The sequence below is a fragment of the Protopterus annectens genome, chromosome 3.part0 (assembly GCF_019279795.1).
Source record: "Protopterus annectens isolate FY-2018-M chromosome 3.part0, PAN1.0, whole genome shotgun sequence".
Taxonomy (NCBI): domain Eukaryota; kingdom Metazoa; phylum Chordata; order Ceratodontiformes; family Protopteridae; genus Protopterus; species Protopterus annectens.
The window spans coordinates 96,410,625-96,423,448 of NC_056731.1; the positions used below are offsets into that span (position 1 = coordinate 96,410,625).

The 12,824-nt window shown below is 39.2% G+C and overlaps 1 protein-coding gene across 1 annotated transcript in view; it reads left to right on the plus strand.

The window, feature by feature from the left end:
* PITRM1 (pitrilysin metallopeptidase 1) overlaps positions 1–12,824 on the plus strand; it is a 1,418,909-nt gene that overhangs the window by 856,511 nt on the left and 549,574 nt on the right. Inside the window, exon 18 of the mRNA XM_044064598.1 lies at positions 5,643–5,719. Within this exon, the coding sequence (XP_043920533.1) occupies positions 5,643–5,719 (77 nt within the window). The remainder of the gene's footprint in view (positions 1–5,642; positions 5,720–12,824) is intronic.

Sequence of the window (12,824 nt, forward strand, 5' to 3'; positions counted from 1 at the left end):
ACAATTCTGTGATCTATTTGCCCCACCACCACCATCAAATGCAGCAGGTTCTTTGCCCTGATCCCTTTATAGTTCACAATTGGCCCTCTGGATGCCTGTATGCATTTCCACAGTTGCCACTAATTGCCAAATTTCTTCAGAAAGCAGTTTGGTTGAAGAGCACATTTAACATAATTTCTTTCTGGCCTCATTAGGTTTGGTTCCTGTTCCTCTGGCCTCGCCTTCTACATCCACCATGTGTTCTAGATTCAACTCCAGACCTACTGTATCACCTGACAGGCATTACTCACCTGGACGTAACGAGCCTCAAATTGACTGCATGTTTTATTCAATTCCACTGATTGCTAGATAGCCCAGGCTCTCATCCCTTGTCCATCATTTTGCTATCTCTCCATAAGGCTTCTACTAGAAGGACTTATGAGAGTAAATGGAAAATATTTGTCTTATAAGCCCTTTAGAAAGATCTGGACCCTTTTCAGCACCTGTACCAGCTGTCCTTGAATTTCTAGCTTCAGTCTTTAATGAAGGAACTAGTTTTTCAACTGCTAGAGCTCAGTTGGCTGTCCTTTCTAATTTCCATGTGGGTGAAAGTAACTACATTAGCCTTCTAAATTATGCAAGGCCTTTCTCAAAGGAGCTTTTTTGCTCAGACCTCCTTTATAATATCCTGTACCCCCTTGGGATTTAAATAGAATTCTTTAGGCCTTAACTTAATCTCCTTTTGAGCCTTCAGCCAAAGCTGACCTAAAATGTTTATCTTGGAAAACCATTTTTTCTGGTGGCTATTACGTCAGCTAGAAGTGTGTCTGAACTCCAGGTTCTGTCTTTTAAGCCTCCTTATTTAATTTTTCACAAAGCAGGATGTCATTGCAAGCTAATCAAGCATTTTAACCTAATGTAGCTTCTAAGGAGAATATTAGCCAGGTCATTAATCTCTTAGTTTTCTTTCTACATTTCTCAAACAAAGGAGAGTACATGTTACATCTCTTGGGTATGCATAGACAACTTAGCATCTACCTTCATAGAGCCAAAGAATTTAGGAAATCTAACCAGTTATTTGATTCCTTTTCTCCTATCAGATTAGGCAACCCAATATCTAAAGTTATATTAGCCAAATGGTTGACTGATTGTATTACATTTTTCTTTTGTAAAGTGGGTTTATCTTTACCAAAACCTCCTAGGGCTCATTCCACAAGATCTATGGCAATCTCTTCGGCTTTTTGGTCCAGAGCATCTGTAGATGATATTTGTGCAGCTGCAACTTGCACTAATCTCCACACTTTCATTGCTCATTACAAATTAGATTTGATTTGTAGGAACAGAGTGGCATGTGGCTCAGCGGTGCTCTGGAATATCCTTCCTTAGGGGCCTCTTAAGCTTACGATAGCTGGAGACTCTGTCCCATTCAGAAGGAATGAAAGTGACAACATCAGATTAAAAAATTGTGTACTCACCATAACACTCCATCTGCGTTGTCCGTTTTCATTCTTCCTCAACCCCCCCCCCCCCTTTATGCTTTCTGGAGAGACCTTAGAGTTTGTATAGGAACCACTGTTCCTTTTTTTGAGCTCCAGCTTCCCTTTTTCTGTGCTACCACTGTCTTTTTTTGTCACTGATTATCTATATACATAAAGGACAGCAAACTCGATCTGAGGTACATTAGGTTGGTGGGGCAGTATGGTTAAAGGGAGGAGCTCGAGAGTTCTAGGATTCATTGTCCTGGAAGAAGCAGCAGAGTCTGTTGCAAGACTCTGATCTGAACCCATCAGTTGAGAAAGAATGAACATGGACAACAAAGATGGAACATTATGGTGAGTACATAACTTTTTACTCTTTCTCTAGGTCTAGATCAGGCTTTGCTAGTGCTAGGGCCATTTCCCACGGGCTCCTTTACTGTTCTCCTTCCACGAGTTGTAAGCTATGATAGTCTACCCATATAGCCAAGGCTACTGCAGCTGTGATCAATATGAAGAACAAAATACAGTTGTGCGAGTAAGCTGATAACACTAGATGTTTGGATGATCACTGCTGTAACAGGTGCTCCCTCTATTCACACCCCCTTGTTTCTTGATCTTGTTTTTGCTGGGATATGGACTTCTACTTTTTTTTTCTTCCTAGCCTTGTTCTTTCAGGGCTCAGCCTCCCTCTGTCTGATGTCTGATGGCATGAAAGCTCTGAAGGGCTTGGCACCCAAACCTGTCTTTTTAGTTAGCTTAGCTCAAGCTGACTAACAATTTGGGCACGTGGAGGTTGCCCTGAATGTTTGGAAGCTGTTGGGCTGTTATATCCTTGCAGAATGCAACCCATATAGCTTAGGCTACTACAGCAGTGGTCATTCAGACACCTACCGTTATGGTGAATTTACTTACACAACTGTATTTTATGTACCTGTTCTGATTTCTATTGTAGAAGAAAGGTAATGGACAGTTTTCACATGTGTTTCTTTGTTGTAAGTTAACTGCTTAAATAATCTGAGGAAAAATACATGTCTGTAAAACTTTAAAAAGAAAGCTAGCCAGTTGATTCCAAAAGCCTTTTCTTTTTTTTGGCTAGTATTGCAACATTTTGTGTTTAATTAGTGATCTAAAATGGTTATAATTCCCTTGATGCATCTTGGGTATGTTAATATAGCAATAACCCACGCCTGGATGTGGGTAATGCTGGATTTACCCACGGTTGGCATGGTTTGGTCCCGAGGGCCCGGGACCAAACAAAGCCAACCGTGGGTAAATACAGCATTACCCACCCAGAAGTGGTTATTGCTATTATACATGACATTATTTAAGAAAAGAAACTATTACTTTTCTTAAATAATGGCATAGTATAATGCCTGTTTACTGCCCTTCCGCAGATGTCTGGCATCCGGCAGTTCTGATGTACTGCGCCTGCAGTACATCAGAGCTGTGGGCAAAAGCGGAGAAAGCAAGATCTCCGTTGCTTTTTACTGTTTTTGCTATGTTGAATGGGTTTAACATAGCGAGACAGTTTTAAAATAAGCACGGAGATGTCCGTTGCTTATTTTAACTGTCTCGCCATGTTAAACCCATTTAACATAGCTAAACAGTAAAAAGCAACGGAGATCTTGCTTTCTCCGTTGTTTTTTAAAACCTGTCTCGCTATGTTAAATGGGTTTAGCATGGCGAGACAGCTAAAATAAGCAACGGAGATCTCCGTTGTTTATTTTAAAGCTGTCTCGCTATGCTAAACCCATTTAACATAGCGAGACAGTGTTTTAAAAGTAGAGTTATACTAATGGAAAAAAGTCCGGGCGACCGGACCTTTTTCCATTAGTATAACTCGATTTACAATGTGCACGCTGGCCAATCAGCGTGCACGTTTTGGGGGGGTCATGGTATAATTCATTATAAATCCCATTTGATATTTATGAATCTTATTTGGCATAAATACTTTAACCTGTTGGCTGCTATGCACACAGTTTGTAATAAATATTCAATAAGATTTGCCAGAACAATTAACTTGGGCAATCTATGAAAAATCATCTATCATTTTATTTCTATTATTTCTAATGTCTTGTGTATTTGATTTTTATTCAAAAGGATTTTTAGTGTCTTATTAGATTTCATCCTTGCAAAGTTATTGAATAACTCCGATTTTATTTTTTTAGGTCTGCTTCAGTTTATGATCTAAAATTTATTGAAACATAATTTTTTAACCATATACAAATAGGTACATTGATATGTCTGCCCTTTTGAACTTTTGTATTAATTATTTTTGTTTTCTTAATTTCTACTAATTGTTCTACTCTTTCATTTCATTCATATATCAGTCAGAAGTTCTGCCAAATATATAACATTGTAAGGCATCACAGAGAATCATGTTTGCTATTAGTATGCTTATTAAAAAGAAGAAATGTGTTTGTTAGGTATTTTTCCTTAAATTCTGACAATTTCATGAAATAACCAAATATATACCAAGAGAAAACTAGTGTTTCAATATTTAGCAAAAATAAGGGTACTGAGATCACATAAAAGACACTTGGTTGTCTTAAAATTAATCGAGTTTAGAAAAAGTAGTTTTAAATGCAAGTATTTTATGTTCTTGTCTAGTTCTGAATTCAGAGAAAATCTAAGTGAAGCGCAAAGTAGGATCTCACAGTTCAACTTATTGCCCAGTTTTTCAAAACTCAGCCTCCTCCTTGGCATTTGGCAGTTAGTCTGCAGCCAAGATTAAAGTTCTATTAGTATTGTCTAACAAAACAATTAACCATTTTCTAGCATTTAATTTGCACAGCTGTAGCAAGTAGCCAGCACATACTGAATAATGGAAATATTTTATTTTGTACGTCCGGTGATGATGTGTTGAGCAGTCTGTCTTTATCACTGTTTAACTTTAGCATCACAAAACATTTCTGTATAATATAGCCAAAGTCCTTTTTTAACTGAAGAAACTAAAGATGATTCAGATCCCCAGGCATTTGACTTAACTCTGTCCAAATTCAGCAAATGTCATTCCTGCATCAAAACAACATTAACTTTATTCAGGTTGAATAACCTAAACAATCTAGCTCTACTCTGGTTATTCTTTAGTCCATTTATATGTAAAGGCATGACATACAGATGTATCATCTGGAAGAAAGGCTAGTATTAGTAGTGTTTGACATAAGCAGCAACGCTGTAAAGACAAAATAAAAATATAGACCCAAATTTGAAGATGTACAAATTTAGGTACAATCAGAAAGTAGTGAATAATACACATACATCACATCAAAGAAGAGAAAACTAGTCATAAACTGCATTTCAGCAATAAATCTCACCCGAAGAGTCTTGTAGATTCTTAGCCTTACAGAGCTATGACAGTCTAAACTGACAGGTATGTATAACATCAGTATGTGCTGTGACTAGCAGATGCTACCTTAAGGCAAAAGTACATGACTAACGTAGATATAAGATCCTAAATATCTGTTTCTTGGAATTCTTCCTGTTGTCATTGGACAATTTTCTTTAAAGCGTCTGTTAAAAGATATTTTGAATACTGAGCATTTAGGTTTAAAAGTCCTCCATTTTTGTGTTGTTCTTTATAAAGATGAGATATCCTGTCATCTGCCATTAAATAAAAGATCAGCCTGCAAACATCTGGAGTTATTCGTAATGGAGTATTTGAGTTGCTAACTTATTTGGGAAAGCCTATCAAAAAATATTACCTGTTTATAAATTCTAAACTTTCACAATGATTTTCTTCTCTTGTAATTTGACAAAATATTGTCATTACAACCAGGTACTGGAATGGGGAAAAAAAATCTGTCCTCTCAAAAAATTTGTGAGGATCATGTATCAGGAGTTTCCTAATCATCTGCTATCCATTGTAATTCTCCACTACACAATTTATTTGAGAGCACGGTGCTTCATGTTTGGACACTGAGCATCTTCAGCTGGTACTTTTATGTTCTTTCTTTGTGAAGTTTATCATTCTGCATGCGCACACACATGTCGGTGTCTTTGAACTGTCATGTTGTGCGTGAAGTTTTAAGATTTGTGAGACAGTGCTTTTTTATGTTATTGCTAGAAGATTGTATTATTCATAGTATTTGGCAGTTAGAAGATTGTATTATTCATAGTATTTGGCAGTCCATGTTTACTGTAGGATACCTGTCCTGGTTAATGCTTTTACTTCTCCATCCTTAGGGGGTTTTGTTCTCCTCTAGCTGCCTGGAGAGGAATCTGACTGACATGATGTATTTGTGGAGCACTGTTTTTAACAAGTAAGCTATTTTCTATTTGTACCTGTTTTCCAAATGACACTTTCTAAGTTATAGCTGTTGCAGAATGCATACCACCATTGCAAATTTTATATCAACTGTTGTAATTTAAAAAGCAGCTCATTATAGTTTTGTCATGCTACTTTGCTTTACATTTTTTCATCTCTCCTTAGATTTCAGTTGCTGGTTTGTACGATCCTAGGTGACATTATCTGAAACTGTTAGAGGAAATAGTGAAGGCCATGATATAGCGTGCAACAGAACCTGAAGTAGTAAGCTACACAGAAATGAGCAAACTGTAGGCCACAGAGGGATGCAGTAAATAGGGCCTGATAGAATGTTTAGAAAGACCAGTACATGGACTATTTATTTTTTAGTTATTTCATAAGTGGTATTGCACGAAGACTGGATGGAAAGGTGGATTTTTGTGCAGTGGCTTAAAAAAAACAGAGAGACTGCAAATGTTGAAAGGTGGATAGTTTAAAACTCTTGTGTGAAAAAGTGCAGTGCATTCCATCTAGAAAATGGGAACCTAGAAAAAAGTACAAGACTACACAGCATTTCTAACAGTTCCGAGGGTCTTGAGGGGCACTTAACCAAATAGCTGAAATGTAAGTGATTGATATGCAGACATGTGGAAACAAGAAAGACAAAATTAGCATCACTGCAGGGAAACTATGAAAAGAACTCAAGGAGATAAAAGAAACTGAAAATAACTCGAGGAGATAAAAGAAACTGAAAAGAATGTAGGGTTGCCACGATTTCAAGTGCTGAAAATTGGATATTTTTACTGAAATAGAAAATCTTGCAGAATAGACCACACAATGTGAAAATGTACATTCATTTTGCTTCCAAAAACATAGTCTCTATTGCACAGTCTGGGTTATTTTAAGCACAGTCTAGGTTATTTCAAGTTTATCATATATCAAGTTGTCTGACATATAAACAATGCAATTGTTGTGCCAGTAGACGAAATAGCAATCCAGACTGTTGAAGAAATGAGTTGCAAGCTTTCATCATTTAATGTGTAATAAAGAATTTCATCAAACAGGACATTTGCCTTACTACAGTTTTAAATAATTAAATATACAGTTCACATGTAATTGAACAGCCAATTAAAAAAACAGCTTTAAAAATACCATGTTACGATTAGTAAATACTGTGAAGACTAGTTTTGCCTGATTTCTGTTTCTGTGGTTAGGGTAGAAGCCATGCTGTGTTGGAGATGGTAAATTCTACATTTCATTCTATGTTTAATTGTTTTCATAGCATACGACTGTACAAACCAGGACTAAAAGAGGGGGACATGTAATAACATTGAATCATAGCCTGCCCTCACCTTGTGGGGGGGGGGATGCTAATGAGAAAAAGCATGGTGCATGGAGAAGAACGTAGGGCACACCAAAGTTGTGCAAAAGAGGATAAGGGCATAACTGAATGTAAGGTAATGGTGTCTTTGGAGATTTTGCTTGTGCGTGCCACTGAAGCATTAGAGCTTTCATCAGAACTATCCCTGGTGGGTCGGGGTTTGGGTTCATCCTTTCTTCCTTTCCATTCCAGCAGTTTTTCTCAGATGTTTCTACACTTGGGGGGGGGGGTGCTGTGAGCTTAAAGAACATGGCTTAGCCCCTGAACCCACTATATTTGTTCTGCCATTCTTGCATCATTCTGCACTCGGTACTGCCATGCAGGCAGGCTTTATTGGAGAAATATTCCTGCATTTGATGACTAAAGATCACCTTCCAAGTGTTCATTTTGCTGTCAAACAGCAAACAAGACCAACACTAGAATAGTCAGTATTACCGGGTCAAAGATGGGGATGGTCACCCCCAGCCCAGCACATCATGGTTTAGGGTTCAAGGTCTGAACTTCATATGGATGTTTGAGATCTTGTTGGAGCCCTTACTCTGGGTGAGAGAGTATATGTTTAGAAAATATGGACTGATACCTGTACTATGATCTGTGGATGATTTTTATGCCTTGGTGCCATGTTTGGCAGGTGTGTTACTGACTGCCAGATGTCTATTACCTAATCTCCACTGCATTCAGACGAAACAATATCTAACACTGCCCTAATCTCCATTCTCGTTTGTAGCATTAAATCCATTTCAGTGTCCTTGCATGCATTTTTAATCAGCATTTTATAATATGCATCATGTACATTGTGTGTTGCCCAACCTGTACAGGTCCGGCTATCTTTCAAGGCACACATTCTTATGAGATTTAGGTTCATAGGTATTTACTAGGCTAATAACCACAAAGGCCTTTTTAAGCCTAGCCATGCACCCCAAATCTCAAGTTCTGATACCCTTGATAAGTGTAGGCATGGGCCTGGGAGATTAACCATTTACAGGTTACCTGTGTCTATTAGAGACACAGATGCCAAACCAGGGATGAATTCCAGTTTCCCATACAACTGTCCAAGTTGCACTTGAATTGGGTTAGGGAGGAACTCTGCTTCACATGGATGGGGAGAGCCTGTTCCACAGATGGGGTAGTCTGTGGGATACATACCCATCTCTCCACCAGGTCCTATTTATATCACAGGCAAGGTTTAAGTCTTTAGAATGGGTAATTATGGTGCTGTTTGTTTTGGGAAGATGCAGGAGGTTCAGAGTGGGGTCTGACAATGCCCTGTATGTCCGGTATAAATCTCCCATCAAAAGCCTGTAGGAGGCAGAAAGGGATAGGGCCTTGAGGTGGTCAGCATAGGACACATTACTTACCCCCTGTATTCTTTTAGTGAGGAACCTCTGTGGACGTTCTAATTGTTGGATATGCCTGGCTAGGTACATACCAAAGGGGGCATTGTACTCAATGATAGGTCTGATAAATGCCAAATACAGTGGAACAATGGCTTCTTTGGACTTAAGATGCCATACCTTTGTTTGCAAGTAGCGCAACATAGAATGATTTCCTCACCACTGTAGACATGTGATGACCAAAGGCTAGATTACTGTCTGTGTGTGTCCCAAAATCCCGACTACTGGGTCAACTCTAAGGGGTGTGTTGTCAGTGTGATAGTTACTAGGGATGGATGACTTCCCAAATTATACTGTTATGCATTTCTTGGCATTTAGTTTTAGGACATGGCTCTGACACCTGTTGTTTGTCGGTGTCAGCCCCTCCTGGAGAACATCTGTGTCAGTGTGAGATTCAATGACCGCTGCTAATTTGCAATCATCTGCAATTTTAGTCAGCCAGAGACCATTGACATTGGCTTTAACTTCTGAGAAGTAAATGCCAAAAAGGAGCGGTCCAAGGACTGATCCTAAGGAACGCCACTTGTGACTGGCCTCTTTGTAGAGTTGAACTCCCCAATTCTAACTTCCTGGGTCCTGTCTGAGAGCCAGTTGGCAATCCACCAGGTGACATATGGGTTTGTACCCAACCTCATGAGTTTGTCAACAATGCCCGAGTGGGTATTGTGTAAAATGCCTTGGTGAGGTCAAGGTAGGCAGAGTGAACGATTCTGCCCTCATTCATTGCTTTGGTGACCTTCTCAAAGAAGTCTACCAGGTTGAGTAGGCATGATCTGCCCTTGACATAACCAAACTGGGTTGGGTTCAGTGTCTGGAGGTTTATCTTATATGCTTTCTCCAATAGTAATCACCTGGAACTATAGATTTGCACTTTCCAACAGTCTCTGTAGCCAACCTGGTTGAAACGGACATCCTGAGAATGGAGCAACTGCCTCATATTTACAAACAAAATTACTACTTCTTAAAACCAGCAAACACAATGTGAGAGAGATACAGTTATTATGTTACTGGGGGGAAAGCTTTCACATGAAGGCACAACACAACAAATAATTGCCCTCTGTTTTATGAATTCCCACTAGACCATTGCCCACTGAATTTATGCACTGCAGGGGACATTGTCTTGGTTTGTATTCTACTTGTTATTGTACACCTGCCAGAGTGAGTTCATGAAGATGATCAAGAAAAAGGAATAAAAAGAGGACAGCTTTTATTGTTCTAGTCAGAGAAGCTTCTCTAGAAATCAGCCTAAGAGGGTTAGCAAGAAAAATTCCAGTTATAATCCCAGACTAGTGCCATGATGTCAAGCTGGAGAGAAGAAACAGGATGCTAGACATTGATCATGCCCTCATGATTGATAAAGGTACACTGCCACTAATTATATGAATGCATTCAAGGCTGTCTGCCTCACCTTACCTTCAGATGACCAGCTGGAGCATAGCCGTGGTGAGCCATGGTCAGTCTTCATCCCCTAGAATAGTATAGAGTGGCCTGCGTAATTGCACTTGTGACAGAGGACTCTCTAATCTGATATTATTTATTTACTTTATTTGACATTTGTTTACCAGGAAAGTCCAACTGGGCCAGAAAGTGGCCATTTTTAGTGGAGGCCGAGGGAGAAGAGCTCTGCTGCAATCACAGTATTTCAAAAATCAAGTACAGATATTTTAAATCCCAAATTATTGTTACTCTATAAAGCATAAGAGTGAAAAAAAAATGTAATGAGAAACCATAGAACATATGTTTCACAGTAGAGTGTAATGAAAAACGATAACATGAGTTGGAGAAAATATGTGAGGAAAAGTTAATAGTCATATTATTTATTACATAGATTAGTATGTGATAAATGAGTAGAATAAAATACCAGAAGTAAATGCCAGCTCAAAATCCACAATTTATTGTTAGTGCTTTTGTTCGCTCACAATGAAGGAACTTCTTCAGACATCAAAGTGCAGTACTAAACAATTTAAATATCACAGTTAAATCAAAAGGTGCTTCAACAAAGTATTAGTTTAAGGCTGTGCACACTTATGCAACCAGGTTATTGTATATTTTTTTATATTTTTCCCCTAACAGATTTGTTTGTTTTTTAATTGAATTGTACAGGTTATAGGTCACATTAAAGATGGGAAAAGTTTTGAAATGATTTATTGTGGTCTCATTTAGTATATCACAAAAACCTGGCATTTTAACAGGGGTGTGTACACTTTTTATATCCACTGTATGTCTGCAGAATGTCCTGAAGTTTGCCACATATATTTTTCCATTTGTCATAACATTGTGGTTTTCTTGCAAATTGTTGGAAAATCATGACAGGCTAACATTACAAATTTAACAACTAATATTGTTATGTCACAACACATACCCTTTGGAAAGTGCATTCAAATGCACAACCTGTTCTGATATCTACTTTCATTCGTGTCACAGTAGTATGTGAAGTTTGTGCTCAGTGTTTGGCCTTTACCCCACTTTTCTGTACGACTTTAACCAGATGTCTTTCTCTGATGGTTTGAGAGGTATGCTGGTGGCTGTAACACAGTTAGACTCCTGCAAGGGGATGTACATCATGCACACACTCACCCACTCATGACCTGTCCTTGCTGACAGTAGAACCTCTACTTGCGAAGGTTTACATACGATACTGATATATCCATAACACAAGCACCACAGAGCTACTATAGTGTTGCAGTGTCTGCCATTACTGTTCAGGTGGGTGACAATTGCAGGTTTTGTTAAGATTGTAAAAGAGGGGTTCACAGCCCTTTAACATGGTAGAGCCATTACACACACACACATACATACACACACACACACACACACACACACACAAACACACACACACACAGTTGCATGGGGTTATGCGTTGAAACACACATGCGCACAGAGTTGACACTTCCCCAATTAGAACACCTATCTTGTTATGTACACTACAGACTGACATGACTATTGCATATGCCACAGTGCCTTTGTGTTAGAAAATGTGTAACTGTACTTCAAAGGTGGATGACATCTGTAGGGGCCCTGACTAGGTTGCCAATGGGAGAGTTAACAGGGTGGAACAGGCACACAAAATGGTATAACCATTGCATACACACAGGCAATACAGCCACAGGGGATATGTATACAGACACAAATAAACTCACACAGTTGTCAGTAGCCAGATTAGAATAACTACCTATCTACTTGTATGTACCATAGTGCTATGTACATATTGCATGGGCCACAGAGATTATATGCCAGGGACATGTCTCTCAACCTCTTACGCCAGTTAATGTTGGGAATGCCTTCATGAATGGTAGGATAAACCACCCAAAATAGGTACTGTTCTCACATATTGCTCTTACAAACCTAGACAAGTGATAGGGTAACAGATTTTGCATCAGCATGACGTTTTAGACGGGTATGACGTCTGAAGCTGACATGTCTGTTACTACGGCAACTATCACATAATTGCCAATGATTTGTCATAATACCCCATTGTTATGAGACACGGACCAGCTATATGTTGCAAACATCTGGACATTTTGCATACATCTGTACAGATGACTGGTATGGCCTGTAGAGTTTGACATGGTGCATCTAAGGTGGATGACATCAACAGGCTCTTTAAAGTACTGCCATCTGGAGGGGGTCAGCAGGCCTTAAAATGGTATAACCAACACACACAGCAGCCACAGGGGATATACTTCACACACAAACGCACATGCATATTCAGTAGTATAGTTGTCTGGATTGAGATTCAAACCCCTACCTATCTAGATGTTCTTTGTGTTTCACTGTTGCAGTCATTACATTTGGGTTATCTGCTTGCAGTAGCCCTCAGTCAGCCTGATTAACAAAGTCTTGGGTCCTGCTTCGGATGCTGTCCCTTCTTCCATGATGTCAGGTCATCAAGGATATAAAACATGCAGCCGACGCCATTACATCAGTCTTTCTTGCTGTGCGGTGCCCAAAGCAGAAGCAGTTCGCAAGTGCCGGTCAGCGGACTCCTGAAATTTTTGTTTTCGAGTTTCAGAAACGAAGTCTTCAACTAAAGCTAAGTACCCCATTGGGGAAACTTTTTCTTGCTCCTTACCAATGTCAGTAAAAGTTGTTAATTGCAGATTTTCATTCGCACTTTATTCCTTGCCTGGGCCCTGACCACGACATACCTTGCTGTCGGTTTTGTGCTTTATTTAATCAGCGCACTATCCGTCGTCTGTATATTTTCACTTGTAAATATTTTAGTTCTTGGTTTCATTATCCAGAAATGTCATCGGTTAGCCATCCAGCTACCGGAATTCCGAAAACACGCAAAGATAAAGACAGAGACAGGCTGCCTAGGTCCAAAGCTGCCGACGATGCTTCTC